This window comes from Spea bombifrons, chromosome 12 (assembly GCF_027358695.1).
Source record: "Spea bombifrons isolate aSpeBom1 chromosome 12, aSpeBom1.2.pri, whole genome shotgun sequence".
NCBI classification, from domain to species: domain Eukaryota; kingdom Metazoa; phylum Chordata; class Amphibia; order Anura; family Pelobatidae; genus Spea; species Spea bombifrons.
Genome location: NC_071098.1, coordinates 11,930,481 through 11,948,702, shown reverse-complemented (window position 1 = coordinate 11,948,702; position 18,222 = coordinate 11,930,481). Strand labels below are relative to the sequence as shown.

At 39.7% G+C, this 18,222-nt stretch overlaps 1 protein-coding gene across 4 annotated transcripts in view; it reads right to left on the bottom strand.

Annotated features, from left to right (window-relative positions):
- Window positions 1-16,023, bottom strand: part of NCAM1 (neural cell adhesion molecule 1) — a 122,411-nt gene extending 106,388 nt beyond the window's left edge. For all 4 annotated transcript variants that reach the window (XM_053452280.1, XM_053452277.1, XM_053452278.1 and 1 more), the window contains exon 1: window positions 15,642-16,023. In XM_053452280.1, coding sequence (XP_053308255.1) covers window positions 15,642-15,693 — 52 coding nt within the window. In that variant the 5' untranslated portion in view covers window positions 15,694-16,023. The remainder of the gene's footprint in view (window positions 1-15,641) is intronic.
- Window positions 16,024-18,222: the final 2,199 nt, after the last annotated feature.

Below are 18,222 nucleotides of genomic sequence, written 5' to 3'. Positions count from 1 at the left end.
TTCTTTTTTTTGACGCCATTTGCATCAAAAGCAAGAATTACTATGATGGAAAAGAAAGGTAACTCAAAGACATCTACTCCTTGTGAAACTTGTGACTTGTAGCTCCTACTTAGTACAGGATGGGAGTTTATTTAAAAGGAGGAAACATTGTTAAAACAAGAGGTCATAAACTAGCGGGTCAGCGACTGAAATGTTATATAAGGAAGTCTTCCTTTATGGAGATGATGGTAGATAAATAGAACAGCATCCCATCAGAAGTTGTAAAGGTTAAGTGAAAACCATGTTTCTATATGAAACCCCAGGAGCACTAGAGGTTAAATTTCTAAATATTTAGGCATTCAGCTGTTGGGATGAAGCCGTGACCATCAGATTGTCTAAAAAGGAATAATTAGTGAGAATTAACAAGAAGAGTAAGTGAAACTGATCATTTCCTTGTCATCCTGGAATTTTGCCAAACAATCTCTTATAATTTAGTGCATTTTCAGCAGGTTTCTTAGCTGACAAGGGAGAACAGCATTCAATCTCTGGCTGCGGTCCAACATGCATTGTGAAGTCATAGTTTTGAACAGAGGTAGCCAGAAAGGTCAATTTTATCGTCCGCTATAAAAAAAGAAAATAAAAGATCCTTTTTTGGACAATAACTGAAATAAATTGTAAAAAGATGGGTGTGCCAGTAAAATGTTATTTAATTAAATAAAACAAAAAGTAAAACAATCAATTCAAAGATTAACTGGCATAAGAGTAAAAATAGTAAAAAAATATAATACAAAATGTGCTTAAACATTTATAACAAATCTGGGCTTATCTTTAAGAATGTTCATAAAAAAATGTTGAAAGCTTTGATGAGACGCATCTTAAGGGTCTGTATTGAAAGCTACAAACACAGTGTCATGCTGAATGGGCCATTTCACAAAGGCTTAATTGGACCAATTCTGTGCTAAATGTCTAGCAATTGCTTTAAAAAGACAATGGAAAGGTTATGCAGATGGTCCATAAATCCTCCATTGTTACCTTTATAAATATCCTTTTATGTTGTGGTCTGTAGAGAAATTTATCTCTATCAGGTCCATCGCCGATATAGTTCAATAACGGGCTTGCCTTAAAAAAGATTTCCTTTGGACAGCTTTTTCATTCTGGATGAACCAACATCAGCCGGTCAAGAATGATTTCTCAAGAATGTTTTCTCAAAGTCAAGTTCTTTTCCTACCTTGAAGGAATACGGCACACTGTCACCTTTTTTTTTTGTAACGTTCATGATTTTTTTATGAAGAAATTAAATATTGTGGAAATATATTAAGTCCAAAATTCTAAAAATGTCAGGATTTCAAGAAATATAAAGACACAAGGATTCTGATTGGCATTCCGGTTACAGGCAAAGATGATAAATGAAATGAGAAAGGCATTGATTACATCACACAGAAATGAGTCATGGCTCGTCTTAACCCCCCCCCCCCGAATGACCAGACCCAAAAACACACTTAACCGAAATAAAATGCACAGAGCAAATGGGGGATTTGTTTCTTGCTCAGACATTCCACTAATTCTCTTGCATTCTGCTTTTTTCCACTTGAAAAGAAAAAACCCTTTCAGAACAACAATTACAATTCCCCAGTTTCTTCTTTTTCTTTCAGACGTACTATAGGTCCCCTCAGCGCATGGACAATGCGGAACAGGAAAACTTCCTTTCACACACTGATTAATATGCAGAGACAGCCGCCCCCCCCTACTTTCTTTTAACCAAGATTTGAAGAACCATCAAACAGAATTTTCTGAAGATTATGGTTCAGTAGTAATCATTTTTTAACAAATGTTTATTTTTAAAGTCATGTTAGAAGCTGAAAAACACATTTTCATTTCTTTTTTTTATTCATTAATTTTGTAGCTTTTTTTTTTTTTTTTTTTTTTTTTTTATGATTCAGATGTTTTGATGTCTCAAACAATATTTGGTGTTCCAATTTCCACCAATGCAAGAAGGATGACTTTTGTCCAACAATTTGTCACTTATGTAGTCACTTCAGTTACAGGAGGGGGTTGAGAATATGCGATGTATTGAAATGTTAATGATTCTGAGGGATGGCTTTTACAAGGATAAGTAGTAAAAGAAGTAATCAGTAGGGCTTACACTAAAGTGACAAAAGTGACACAATTTACAAGGTCTACATAAAATTCTTAATGTACACATCTGTAGGAGAATTACGGGGCTTGTGGTTCAAGTAATAAAAAGCTATCTTAAGGGCCCACACTGTTATAAGAAACATGCTTATTATGTCTCAGCTTCCTCTATTTACGACACACACGAAACCAACAAAACTGCCCCATTCTTGAAGTTCTGTAACCTCTAGATGGCACCAGACAAATCCCAGCAGCTAGGTAGCTATGGCTCTTGGAATTTTACTGCTGGTAGCCATGTACAACCTCACATGGATCTTTATGGATCATAGAAGAATCGATCTAGTTCCTTCAATTTATTTGTCTAGTTCCATATGCCTTATCATGGTATAGCCGCAATGGAGAAAGCCATAGCCATGCACAAAGTTCCCTATATAATGTAGGCAGCATATGTGAGCTTAAATGTTTTTATTAAAAGCATATTGTCCTTTTATGCCAGCCATAAGCTCACAATAGATGAGCCAACAGCATGGTGCCATTTCTTTATGGTAAGTAGATTAACTACCATAGTCGCAAGCAGCCATATCAAGCTTTTTATACTCTTCTCCCAAAAATGAGTCCAAGTAAATTGCAGGTGTCCCTATTTCATAGAAGTCACATGTGTGCTCTTCAATCCTCGACACTTTGGCCAACGGAGGAAACGGCCATCAGTGGCCCTAAAATCAATGGAAGTGCTTTCCGCCTGTAGCATTCGCAGAGACAGCGGTGTTGACGACCAGGGAGATGTGTCCTGCCAAACAGATCTCATGAATGGAATATAGCAGGGTAGCGGGTAAAAGGGCAACTATGTTTGGGGTGTTTCTGCAGCCCCCCCCACGAATTCGAATTTGCAGGGGGGGTCACAGTGAAAATGTAAAAGGACTACAAAGCTATCATGCACACTGCAGTGCATGTGGTGGCTGGAGCGTCACATTAACATTTTATCAGAGTGAAACTCTTGGATAACACAATTTACACAAAAAAGGAAGCAAAAACCATAAAAATACTCTTATTCAGTGTTACTTGATCATTTTAATAAATATTAGGTTCGCATGGATGAAAGTGCTGTTCTTGGGTAGTTGAAAGAACACCGCAAGGGAGCTTACTGTACTGTAATAACCTCTGATATGACCATTTGGCACTGTACTTCATTTAATACTGTTTCTGAACTTCTGGCAAATAAATGAAAATAGGAAAAAACTAAAAGAACAAGAAAATGCTTGTGTGTCTGTTTTCCTTGTCGAGAGCCATTTACTTGCCAAATGCAAATGAGCCTGGAAATCAGTAGAAAGGAAGATAAAAAGGCAAACGTCAATATATGAATTCACGCTTGTTTTCTAGAGGAACAGAAACCCTAAGCATTCTTTATCACTAGAGCTCAGATTCATGCGGTATTGGATAGCAAAGCAATCTGGTTTTATTTTTGACAGATTGAGTTGAGTAATGCACACATGAATCTACGATAAGTACGAGCTCAATAACTCCTGACAACAGTATTGCTTCTAACAAGTCAACCAGTTTTGGAAATATTCTGCGAGATATTTAAGATATATTAATTTGCGGTGAAAGAAAACCGTACGCAATATGCAAATTTATGTTGTTGTTAAAAGAAATGTATCCCAAATGTTTTTTACTACCGAAATCTATCCTTTCCAGAGACGCATTCTTTTTCAAGTGGAGGAAGGTGTTGATAAAATGTAATGATACAATATAGCAACAGATCTGCCTTCTTACACCTGTTCTTATAGCTCTACTCTGTGGTTGTTGAACTGCTTCCAAATATGTTTTATCACAATAATTACAAGTAAAAGACTTAAGACTACCTTAAAGGGACAACCCAGTTATCATACGCAATTTAATGCACCACATAGCTGAAGGGCCCCTTTCAATTTTCATGTGGTCCCACTTGCAGATATGTCTGACACCTCCTTGCAGAAATATTTCGATGGAAGCACTTTCCTGCCACTGTTTGGCTGTGACCAGGGCCGGCCCTACAACGGAGCCGACTGGGGCAATTGCCCCAGGCGGCACTTTAGAAGGGGCGGCACTTTGCCGCCCCAAGCGTTTTTTTTGGTTGTTTGTTTTGAAGCGGAGGAGAGAGAGAGGGGCGCCGAGTAGTTTTCGCTTACCCGCTCGGCGCCCCTCTCTCTCTCCTCTGCGGCGAGTCTCCCTGCTCAGTCTCGGTGCCGGCGCTCAGCATTACAAACCGGCACCATGGCAGAGAAGGGAGACTCGCCGGCAGGACTCTTTAAAGGTAAGTATCGGGGGGGGGGGGAATAATGGTGTCAGCTTAGTTTAAAATGCCGCCGCCCCCCCCCCCCCGCGTTAAGTCTTCAGCCGGCCCTGGCTGTGACAAACCAATCGGTGGTTCAATAGTGGGACCACGGATGGGGCACTGCGCCTCAGCCTTGGGGCAACAACTTCTCCTACAAGTGAATAATTACATTTTGTTGGAAGGGCTAGAGCACGCGTCGACAAATTTGGTTTGGATCTAGGAGTCAGCCGCAAAAAATGTAGGAGCCAACTTTTTTTCTTACCCAATCATGTTTTTATTTTCATATATTACCCTCTGGTCGACAGTTAAAGGATGTTCATTGGGGCCATAAAACCACGTTGTACTGTACTGCGGTTAACCCCTTTATTCTTACACCTATACACATAAACACATACACACTGACTTTGACACTAGAGTATACACTCACTCTCCATCACTATAACATATACACACACTCACAGACTAACTACAGCATTACGCTTATACACACCGGCTGACACTGTAGTATATACTCGTAGATACATACATACACTATACCCCCCCACACACACACACCTCCATAGAGACCTGCCATGCCGCTGCGTTCTGGCAATGTGAATCTGGCGCCATATGCTTTCCTGCGAGGGTGCCATGAAGTGCCCAGCGGGACCAAGTAATGCACGTCATGTGATCCTGTTGGGTGCCTCACGGCATCTTCTTCAAATTGCAGGAAAGTGTTGGTTGCCAGAATCACAATGGTAGCCCTGGCCAGATTTTATCCTCTAGGCGCCAGAAGTGGTTTCAAGTCGCCATGGTGCCCTGAAGCCCTGGGTTAGAGAATGCACATTTTAGTACTCACAAGGTACTTTAATACGCATTCTTTGTTGATGAGGTTACACTGAAGTGTCCCTTTTTATAGAGGGCTGGACAAAGGGCTGTGGAAGTTAGGAGTCAGACAAATGAATCTGGAAGCCACTTCACATATTTTAGTAAGTGTGGCGGTAATTGCAGAGATGCAACCATATAATCTGTAGTTAAAATAATATATGAAATTTCTATATTTGACAGGTCGATGGAGATGTAACTGGTATTGCATATAGATAAAACAATTGTCTAAACCCTAAAACAACAAACACGGAAAATCCAGGGGTAGATGTTTCTTTCTCTAAGAAAACACATTATTGTTACTGTTTATCAAAAAAAAAACTTAGTTTAGAAATGAATTACCGATGACCTAGTGCCAATATTTTGTGTAGAACATAACATATATGAATAGAAGTAACCGTCGCAAAAAGAATTCTTCAACAATAGACCACTAACCCCCAATTTACATGACAAACACGCATGGATCGTTTTACTATTATTTTCCCATTATGCTTGCATGACAATCATTAGTGCTTTCAATGTAGTAAAAGCCTTTTGTTCAGTTGGTAAGGGGGATGGGATCTACCATTAGTATCCAATTTGAATTGTAGGTGTTTTGGGTTTGGGATACATTGAGAGGGCGCCATAAAGAATGCCGTACAGCTTTTTTTTTTTTTTTTTTACTGGTCCAAATACTAGGAAATGTTTCATTTTATGTAACAAATTTGGCAGGAACATTAAGAGCTTAAAGATTTGAAAGTATGTCTTTTTTCCCCCCAGATCACTTGCCATTTTGGTACTCCATTAATCATAATAAAACCTTTTAAGAATCACTTTTTTTTTTTTTTTTTTGAGGAAAAGGTGCCCCATCAAGAAAACTACATATTTGTTATATCTGAAGTGATCAGGTTGTTAAAGTACATATACATATAAATGTATAAATATCCCATACCTCAACATTTGCCCAACCTACACTTTAAGCTTAAGATGTCATTAGAAAAAAAAACTAAAATGTTTATTCACTATTAAATGATGTAAGGTTATCTGAAAAAGGCCATTCTTGTGCTTCTTGAAGTCCTTATTGTAACCTCCATCTTTCATCCTCCCAATATTCTAGAATCATCTGGAACCCCACTTCTTCAGAGAAGCATACCATATCAGTAGATAGAACTTAGCTGCCACTAATACAACCCCTCATTACCTCTCCCTTTTCTCCATTTCTTATGCTTCTTCTCACCCCATTCTCTGTAGATTGCAGGCAGGACCCTCTCTAAATAATGTATCGGTTTGTCTTCGTCAGTCAATTCTAGTTTTGTCATTCCCCTTAAATATACGTATAGAAAGAAGCGCTGCGTAAGTTGTTGGCGCTATATAAATAAATATATATATATATATATATATATATATATATAAACTGAACCAGAAAAACTTAGATCTCTAGATTTACAGATCTAGCTACAAAAATCTCATTACTTAAACCTCATTGGTTAATTACAAAAGTGAATTGTATCCATAAACCAGTCATAAAATCATTAATGCGCTGTCGACTTCTTGGTTAACCACTATAAATGATCCATTGTTCGAGTTCCGTGGATGGGATACACTCCAGGCTCACCACTTACCATGGCTGCCAATTTTCAACCACAGACCATCCTCATAAATGCCAATAAATATTTTGAATATGAAGTGGACTATTACCAGAAATTCTGATGAAATGTCTATATGCTTATTACCATGGAAAACTCCCATAAAAATATTAAATGGTTATTTTAATAGACTTATACAAACATAACCGAGACACTTTCCAGCTTGGAAATTAAATTACGATATACTAATCTGCATCCATACCCCAGGCATGCAATTTCAAGAACATATTCTTCCTGGTTATTATCAAGAAATATATTTAAAGCAGAGTGGGATCGTTGTGATGCATATTTATACTAGAATTTGCATCGGGATTTACATGCCCTGATTTACTAATTTTATATTGGGCAATAATGAAAAAGGAAACATTGATAAAATGAGGAAGAGATAATTCATGAGCACTCGGCATTTGGAAGAACACAATGCAAGTTCTCAATGTATCGTGCATCCCATTATGTCATGGTCTTGGAGCTGCAGCTTCATGGGTCTTGCATCATAAACTATAAATAGCAACCCCACCGGGGAGTCAATGGAAAAAACAATAATTAGCTAATGCACATCACCGAGGAGACCAAATGCGGCACACAGAGATGCATTTACACAAATAAGACAATTGCATTGCAAAATAACATCATATTTACTATTATTCTTGTTATTAGTGGCCTGCTGAATTTGTATTGTATGCTACAAAAACAAAGAAAAAATAGAAACATTGGTCAGCGTTATAGAAACATGGAATTCGACGGCAGATAAGAATCATTTGGCCCATTTAGTCTGTCCGTTTTTCCTGACTTGGGTTATGTGGATATCCCCTTTGAGCTCTCACCTTCTGGCAACTGAATGGAGCCATTTGTTGGACACCTAAATCCACTCTCTATGGAGCCTTCATGGACATCTGGTGCCCGGGATATTTCTGAGTCTAGACTACAGAATGCAAATACATTTGGTGACCGGTTACATACCAAAACCCAAGTGTACTAATATTTACTACGCACTTTCAATCAAGAGCCGCTGACCAGTTATAAACCTAGGCTACACCCTAACAATAATGGAGGTCAAAGAATGCTGCAAAAAAGCTGTGCTTACTCACTACAGGTTTAGGTCTTCATAATGCATAGTAAATCTCCAAAGAGCTGAACAAGACTGTAGAAGCTGGTAATATAACCCACAAAAAGCAGTGGACAACTAGAATACCAACAACGTTATCCTGAAAAATTACACATTAAATACTGAAGCACCCGTTGACTTCCACAAAACCTTATCTACAGACAGGGACTCCAGTATTGCGGTAATACATGAAGCATCTATTGGAATTCACTAGTAGCAGCACAATTACTATTATATTATTACTTCTGTATTAATAATTAAGTGTATTGATGACACAGGCTGACATTAAGGAACTACAATGAAACTTATGTATAGTATATATTAAAGAAAACAGAAGCTGCCAAGGCTTGTGCCAATATCCTGGTCATTTTTCACCCATCATTAGTCACTGTGTGAGGTGAATTACATGTCAACATTTATAGAATTCTATAGGAGATTAAAAGATCACAGGTATAGCCATAACCTTCTGAAAGGTTTTTTCCAGACCGACATGGCTTTATTATCATTGTCACGATGCCTAATTTATACTGCAGCCAGATCAACACAAAACTAAAACTTGTTATTTTTAGGATTACAAAACAGACACACAACCTACTGCACCAACAAGATGGTACAACTTTTATAAAGCTCCACCATGGACTGAGAGCCTGTCTTACTGATAAACATCTATCCCATATATTTTTGGATTGTTGAGTCAATCGGATGAATAAACCTGTGTAGTCAGAAGAACCAGTAGAGAGCTGAGCAACTAATATTTAACAACTCTTTCTTAAGGTTTTTCACAACTGCTGTCTATAATTTGACCCTTTTTGGTGCTGCACCCTCTGAGAGTCATGTTTCACTAGCGAAAATGGTCTCTGGGAGACTTAGCTTTCCTAAGGCTGAGTTGAGATGAAAGGTTTATGCTCAACGTGGCTCCTTTCCTGAGGTTGAACGAGTTCGAGAAGATCTCATTGAGCTTTACCGAGACCCAGCAAGAGACCCTTGCAAGTTAGAGAAGAAATCAAGGACATCATACCAGGCTATACCGTATACACATGTGTTTCTTAAAGATTGGTCCTTATTTTTGTATGCCGTCATGGCATAACAATTCATTTGTAAACCTCTTATGGGTTAATGCATCTCAATAATAAGCGAGAGCCAAGTTAAAAGTTCATTGATCCCATGACACTTACATCTGAAAGCAACTCTTCTAGCACAATTTATAAATCAATGCATCCAGACACTAGACAGATAGATAAATAAAAATGAAATTTTAGAGAGAGTGTTTACTAGGAGCTATAGAAAACCCAAGTGCTTTGCAACAATCTACAAATCCTCCTAATCAAAGTCTAAACAAATATCGTTTGTGTTGCCGTAGTAACCATAGTTAAAACCCAATCCACATCCAGTTCATGTGACCTGCTATGGAAAGAGTTACGCTGTAAAAAAAATGAGGTTGAAATGTATTTTTTGGGAACAGAACAATGCTTTATTTACAGTAGGTTCCTTGGGTTGTTAGTGAACAAAATGGAAATGCTAAAGGAAACTATTTCCAAGACATCAGGAATTATGGAATGATTTACAAAGGTGACGCAAAGACGAATAAACCAATACAAAATAACATTTTCTGGAACAACACCTAAAGCCTTTAGTAAAATGACATAATCTCGATAAAAAACCGGAACAAAAACACGGGCCGCAAAATCTCGTATCACATCTGCAAGAGAAATATGTATACGGGTTGGTCAATTCATTTCAGCATTTTATTATTATTATTATAATATCATCACACAATTTGAAATATTGTACCTGTTGTGTGTTTGCAATCTCTTTATAGATCACCCCCTATGTATAAAGAGAGATTCTGCTTACGTCTCTTACACACCATGATTCCTCTTTAAACATAACCGCCGCTGTTTGGTACTGGCTTTCATTGTCTTCTGAAATGTATAGACATGGCAGACGCATGTTCCTGGCAGTGGCCATCTTGTTTCTCTAGGACAGAGCTTAGACGTCCTAAGCCAGCATTAAAGTGGATATTCTTGAGAAAAGTCCATAAAAAGCATAATAATGAGTCAAGCCCATTGGCAGAAAATGGAGTGCTTAGCTGTCTTATCTCTTAAACCAATTTATCAGCTTCCTTAAGACGTGGAGATCGTAAAACCGATTGTATGAGAACGTATTTGGGAAAGAGACATATCATGGAAACTGGTGACTAAGCTTAGACCCCCTTATCGCACAGCTTGGAGGTAGACTTTTACCCACATTAGTCTCTCTTGTCTATGACCAATACTTCATACCACGCCGTTATATATCTAATGATCAGCGGTAGCAACGTATCAGACGCCTTGATAAAACAATGAGATGCTTACAAATGTAGAATATGGTTAAAAAGAATGAGCCAACACCACTTTGATTGATTGATAGCCGACAACACTCAGGGTCTAAGAGATTCCTGATTTCTAAAGTTGCCAACTCTGGACACGCGGTTGGACCGGTCTAAGCGCTCATGCCTTAGATCTGTTTAACTGACTAGCGAATTCTTTTTATTTTTGGAGTTTTTGGGGTCATTGGGTATGAAAAAACAAAAAGTAAGTAGCGTAAGGGTTGCCACTGGTGGGTAATCTATTTACACTTAATAAATGAAAAAATACATATATCTTATAACTTTACGTATCTCATATTATTGGGATATGACGGATTTTCGGGTTAGCTTATTTGGTTGCATAAAGAGCAGGTGGAGGCTGTTCTAAATATATAACCGAAAAAAAATTTCGGTTATATAAATGATGTAAGCACAATGCATCCCACCAAACACACAAACGCTTCGGGGGCTTCAGCTCTTGAGGGTAGATGCATTAAGAAAGAGGCTAAAGACCCAAAATGTTTGGGTTTTAGGTATTATACTCTACAAAAAGTAGCATTGTGATTACTCGGTATACAGTTCTTGCTACCAATTTCTGGTTTGGACACATTAAACGAGCCATGTCACCAAATGGAATGAGGAGGGCCGCGCTGATAAGGCAGATAGGGAATGACTTCATATGTTTTTCCACCTCCCACAAAAAATGCATAAAGCGTCTCTTATCTCCAAATAATCTCCTAACCATTCTCCTAATTCTACCCACAACTTGTCTCTCTTCTCAACAGATAACCCTTCTTCCCACCCAGCCCCCTACTTATTACTTATTCCCTACTTATTACTCTGCCTTACTTAATCCTGCCTCTTTAGAGAAGCATTTAATCAATCCTCCTAATACCCCACAACCTGCATTCTGGAAAGAAACCATCTGCCCCCCAAAGCTTTGAGACCTCCAAGCCACTCACTTCTGCGCATGACCGTGGCTACAGGCAAAATCACTCTCAGCCCCCTAAAAGATTGAAAGACCTCAAAACGGGCCCTCTCCTCCTCCAGACTTAGATTTTATTTTAAAATAACCAAACATATCCTTTTCTGATAGTGTTTGGTTCTTTAAAAAAAAACAAAACAATATTTTTTAATTGTTAATTATGTTAATTTTGGAACACTTTTTGCAGTTTTCCATAGAAAGCCCAGCTGGGGTTTGACGTATGAAGGGATCTGCGACGAGAATATGCATTTGGAAGCGTCTCCGGTGGGTAAAATGACTATTCCTGGTGCGAGTGATGTCACCCAGGGGCGCACGATTAACTTCCCCCCACCAGCGTACGTCACGTAAATAATCTTCCCAAAAATGAGCTGGGAACTGATAGCGTGCCAGGAGAACAAACGGGGCTCTGTAATGCATCAGCCAAAACACTCCGTGTCCTTTCATTTATTTCATTTGAAGAGATTGCGAAGCGCCGCTCAGCATCATAACAGCACCGCTATTCCAGCCTCTCCAGGCTGCCATTTTATAAACATCATATTAGTTTAATAATCTGAGAACATAATAGATGCTGACGCGCAGAGCCTTAGTGTCATAAGAGAAAGAAAGAACTCTCATAATACTTGCAACCATTTAACTTCGCTTCTCAGTCTGAGATGTTTTGTAGATAGGTCGAACAGCCTCTCAGCAGATGTGGTACAGGCTAAAACAGTGAGAGAATGTAAACATGCATGGGATAGGCATAAAGCTATCCTGAATCTTTACTTCAAGATACATGTGACTTGATGGGCTGAATGGGTCTGATCTGCCATCGTGTTCTATAATTTACTATAAGTGACATTATATATCGCTATATAATATATGGCAATTTATATACCAGTATATAACTGGAAAAATAACATTTTTAGTGGATTCAACTAATCTTTTATATATATACATATATTGGGGTTTTTTGCTTTATTTAAAGAAAGAAAATGTCAATGTAATCATTGTTTGGTAAAGATGATCACTGAACCGCCAGCAATGGATTTAGAAACTGATTTGGATTTATTACATGTACAATAAGCTGAAGGGATAACTGACAGCTTTGCACACCAATCACACCCATTCAAGGCAAAGCGTCTCTGTCGTGGGTTTCAAACAATGCCTTGTTTTTGTTTAAAATACAACAGAAAATGGCTTGCTGTGTCTGACGCTAAGACTTTTTTTTTTTTTTTTTACAACTCCCAGCAGACGGACTGCAGCAGGTGCTGAGTTTTTCCACCCCGCTCCCCCCCCACCATCCAATCAATCCCCTTTGCCTCTCCGCTATCTAAACCAAAGCCTCCGTATACAGCTTTACCAGCTTCCTTGATGTCCTAACAATCAACCCAGAATTTGCTAATTTAGAAAATCAAAATAAAACGTTCATTTAAAGCCCCAATGACGGCTAATAAGTTAACCCCATAAATCCTTCGAGGCAATCTCAGCCCTGACGGTGAAAGCAAAGTACGCGCTATAATGACAATGCCCCTGCAGTATGTGGCACTTTGCCAATAACACACCTGGAATTTAACGGAACGTTTATCTCGACTAAAATGGCCATGCCTCGTCTCTGGAAAGATTAAAATCCTGAATTTTAATATATTTAAATGCCAATATAATAGGAGCCAGATGCCTAAAGTTTATATAATGTATCTCCATCCATTTTTATGACTGCAGTCGTCATTATATATATATATATATATATATATTTTTTTTTTTTGCACAGATGCCTTTTTCTTTTTTCTTAAAAATATATGCCAAAAAAGGAAAAATAAACCATGCACATCTGCTTGTCCCTGAAAAGTGCTTTTTAGATGATTATGAACGTAAGGATGAATGAAGGCGTTAGTATGCGAGGGCAAACTACTTGTAAGGAGGGAGCGTCGGGTCAGAGCTGTTGTAAAAGACAATACGTGAAGAAACAGCCTTTGTCCGCAGGTCAATGACCCGATCCACTTCTCTTTTGTGTTTTCTTTTAATTGTGCTTCTTTTGTGCTTTATTCTCTTTTTTTTCCCAGAGTACAATGAGTAGCCTCTAAGAATGTTTTTTTTTTTTTTTGTATACTAGCTCTAGATGCCCAATTATTATTTCCAAGCGTGGGTAGGATATTTTTACTGGGACATGAATAATATACACATAGATCACTCGGCTGGACTTCCGTTATAACTTATACATTTAAATAAAATTGTGTGGTTTTTTGGTTAAACGCAACATGTCAATGGGTAATATCTGACACAGAGGAGGAATATAAATTGTTGCGTGGAATAGGAGGGTAAAGAGCGAGGGTGATGATGCCTTTACCCCCCCAGGGGCAGACACGCTGCCAGATAGTGGCTTGGGACCATGACAGAACGTTGCCCTGAGAATAAAACATTTTCCCGCCCATCGAGCCGGCGCCTGATTGGCTGAAACATTGAGGGCAAGGTGCGCACGCTCAGCCTCCACCCAGAGGGGCGCGCAGCTCCATCCGTACGAGAGCTGGCAGCCACTATGTAACTATTTAACACACCGCATGTAATATGAGGATAAACCGCCCGATAGATTATCGGTTTCCGTGACGTATCTCAGCATAGCGTTAATCGATGCATGGAGTATGCAAACCCCGCACTAAAGCATCACCCCAGTGCACCCTGTACATGCATATACTATAAGGAGGAGCCGCGGGCTCCTGCCTTTATTCCGGCAATGGAACCTGAGCTGCAGATAGAACACTGTCAACAATACATGGCCACACATCGCAATATAATGCAGATGATTTCATCTAGCGCGTCCCCGCTGGGAGCCAACAGTAACGCAGGCAAGAAAACACCAGCCAGCAATCCGTCCTGCCTGCACATCCTACAATCCTGCTGCAAGCACTCATCGCTGTACACCTCTCGTCACTATAAAGGAAACCACTGCACTTCATTCTCCGCCAGAGGATCCTGCTTGTCCACTCCTTGCCACAGCACTGCACTGTTGTAATGTGGTTTGGGGAGGAAAAAAAAGTATTCCCCCCCCCCACCCCAGTATACAGAATAGTGGCGTTGTTCATAAACATGTTATGCATACACAAGAACGAACGCCTTATCGAGGTCATATATTCTGTGAGCCGGAATACCATGGATCTTTAAAAAAAAACAAAAAACCCCAGTATATAGATTACATACTTCATGAATAACACAGAAACTGAAACAATATGTTTACTAACAAATCCCGTTATTAGGTAAACAAAGCATTCTTCTACTGCAATTCTGTTTCTATTACTCAATAGATGGATGTGCGCAGAACTGCAAACCAAAGAATATGCCCCACAATCAAATCCATCTCACTCTGTCAACTCGCGCCCAACATACATCTGTAAAAATAAAATATACATGATGATAAAAGCAGAGAATTGCAGAGAAATGGTGATGTATTAGTTAACCCATTCATGAAGAGATCAGCCTCTCTCTCTCCTGCAAGCTTTTCTTATGTAGCTGGGTACCAATCACCACAAGCTCTCCAAAAAAAAAAAAAAACAACCCACAAAACTTCGAATTCTTTAAACAAGGCATTAAAACCTCATCCAAGCCGCACAAAATACCCACTCCTACTATTTATTCCCATCTTTCATTTAGGAACCACATCACAAGTCATCATTCTGCAAGCTTGAAATAGCAAAGATGATCATAAAGCAGCAAACCCCCATCTTAAAGAAAGAGAGAGAAAAAAGGGGGTGATTCCAGAAATAACCCAAAAAATGAAAGTCCCATATCTAGGGGTAGATTTAACCACCCATCATTACTGCACCCCCCCCCCATCCTCCAGCACAAAAGGATCTGAATGCAAAATGCATGCACAGACCACTAAGGAGAACACAAACAGATGTGGGATCAAAATGATCAGATTTAGAGGGTCCAACCCAAATGCTCTCCATCCTTTATATTCTAACTGCTTTGATTCAGTTACATTATAACCAGGATGCTTTCACCACCCCATACTGGGGAGAAAATGCTTTGGATATCTAAAACAAAAGGGGTAGTGCAGTCCAATGCCCTGACCCACATACTTCCCCAATGCTGATGAAAAAGGCAAGAATGCAAAAGAAAATGTATACATATTTATATATATATATATGTGTGTGTTTAGATGTAAATAGATCTATACATGCATAATCCCAATACATCTCTGCATGGAACCCCCCCAATGCAAAGCAACTGGCAGATTGAATGGGGGGGCATCAACACATATAAAAGAACAAACATCCTTCCAAAATGTATACATCCTTCCATAAAATAAAAGAAAGTACCTGCAGCTCCCAGGAAACATAAAGTCCAGATGAGGTCCTTGGTGTGCAGCATTGTAAGACTGCAGATGGAGGAATTTCTCCTGCTGCTCCTATAGGTGAAAATGGGTCCAAAGATGCTGCTGAATTGTGTTAATCCCCTCTTATGGTAAATGATGTATAGGAGGCAGGCTGCAGCTGAGTGTTATTTTGCGGGAAATAGTATTTTTTCTCCCCGTTCTGTGGAGTGGGCTGCCAGCTGCTCTGTATGCTGTGTGCAGCCACTGATCGCAGAATGACTGACAGTCTGAGCCTCAGCACACCCCCAGCGAGCAGACCTGATCAATGCGCGCAGCCACAGACTCCAACTTGGTGTCTGGATGCCAGAGGTATCCTTCCGCCGCCTCTGTACAAATAGGAGTGAGCATCCCGCAAGCTTAACGGGGAGAAGAGAACCGGGGGGGGGGGGTGCAGCTGCTCGCAAAATATGGCGTGGAATGTCTCAGCTGTGACTTTGTTTCCAGGCAATGGGATCTCTAAGGGTTGTAGTCATGCACATTGTTGCTGTTAAAAGAACGGAGAGAGAGCCCTGATTCCAGAGCGTTAGGTTAAAGATGTATTAAGGGATGCTGCACAAGAGGGTGTCATCTAAACCTACAGGCTCAGATGGAATGTAAGCAAGTTTTATGTTACTGAGAGGGCGGTAGAGAAGTGGACCAGCCTCCATGCAGAAGTGGTAGAGGCTAATACGGTATGGGAATTTAAAGGGCATGTTTTCCAGTCCCCGACAGCCCCTCTAACGAGGCATCAATATTAGCGTACTCTGTGTGTGCATTTCGTATGCATTTTACCAGAGCGGGAAAAAAGAAATAATCGCCTGCTTGAAGGAGCCAATCAGTGGCAGGAAAGCGATCGCTCTGAAATCAGTGGAAGCACTTCCCACGCATGCACAAATATCAATCATGTGCGCAGAGAGAGCCCAAACGCAGCTCCTGTAGGCAAATGCATACGGGGAGACCCAGCAGAATCCCTCCATGCATTTACAAGGGTTGACACCACGATAAAGAGTCTACTCAGCTGTGCCCCTTTAAACATGCGCGGAAAAGGCACATGTCATCCTGAATCTAAGACGAAACCAAGAGACTGATTAAGATTAAGCAGGAAAACGGGCAGACTAGATGCGCCGAGCGGCTGCTGTCTGCCGTCAGATTCTATCTGTTGTTCATGTATAAGAAGCTTAACCTCCTTTTCTAAGGCTAATTGATTTTTGCTTAATGCACCAATATTCGCCGTCTTTTATTTATAACACAAGCTAAACGGTACATTCTATTCACAAACCCATTCCGACAACTGGAACCGTGTGATTTTTGGTGTTCCAATTCTAAAGCATTGATTAGAAGTGCTTGCCGTACCATGCAGTAACAGAGATATATTCTGTGTATTGAGCCTTTTTTATTTTACAGTAATAAAGGTTATCATTTTCCAATCCTCGATATGTAGTATAAATTATTAGGAGGCGATAAATACTTCGAATCTGTAAATAGTTAATGTTTACAAACAGTACAGTAATTATATTGAATATTACACCATATTATGACAATTAATAAAAATACATTTCCAAATCAGGGACTGATATTTTGGTTTTAGCACAGGTTATAACGGAGGTAGCCAACGAGTAGCCGTAGGCATGTACAACCACAGCTCCCATGATGTCCAGCTGGCATGTTCACAGATAAGGAGTCTGCCTCGGGCTGGGTACATATCATACGTCTTGGGCAGGCTGGGCAGAAATCTGTTGATTACCCCTGGGTTATACATCAGAAGCAATTATTATGTATGTGCCTGACTACTTTCTCTCCTGCGTCGTTACTCTAGATAGCTTTGTTTTCACATTAAGAGGACATAAAATAGGATTTGTGCAGCACGCTGAAAATATGTTTTTCATCTGTTATTTTCCCTCTCTTGGGAAATATCATCAATGTTATTCAGTGCTGTCTTGCAGTGGTCCTGACTTCAAGGTTGGTGATATCCCACTGTTGACGTAGCCACCTTCTCTAATGTCCCCATCACATGAAGGGAATATATTTATAAAATGATGTAGGATAATTGGCATTTAAAGGGATCGTTAGTGATGCCACCGATGAAGCAATTAAGCTTGGCTTCTACTTGGTGTCCCTGTGAACCCCAAAGTAATTTTTTTGGATCATGGTCAGATCCATCGCTCAAACTGTTGCCATAACATTGAATGCAAAGAATTATGTAGACGGTTGTGTGCTGTTGTGTTAAGATGGACCTTCAAAGGAAGTAAGGAGCTCAAGCGAGAAAAACAATCCCAGTGCATTATTCCTCCACACTTTACAATTGACGCTATAAAGTGAGTCTGCTAGTGTTCTCCTGGCATGCACCAAACCCAAATAATCCATCGTACTGCCAGTTTGGGAAGCGTGGCTCACTACTTATGAGCCCGGTGGGGTACCTTACATGACTTTAGGCGTAGCTTGGCATCATCTTGCAATTGCTTAACCATTAAATGCAATTTTATAAAGCTGCCGTCAAACAGTTCTTGTGCTGACATTGCAAGTAGGAGCCCTAAAGAGTTTAAAGG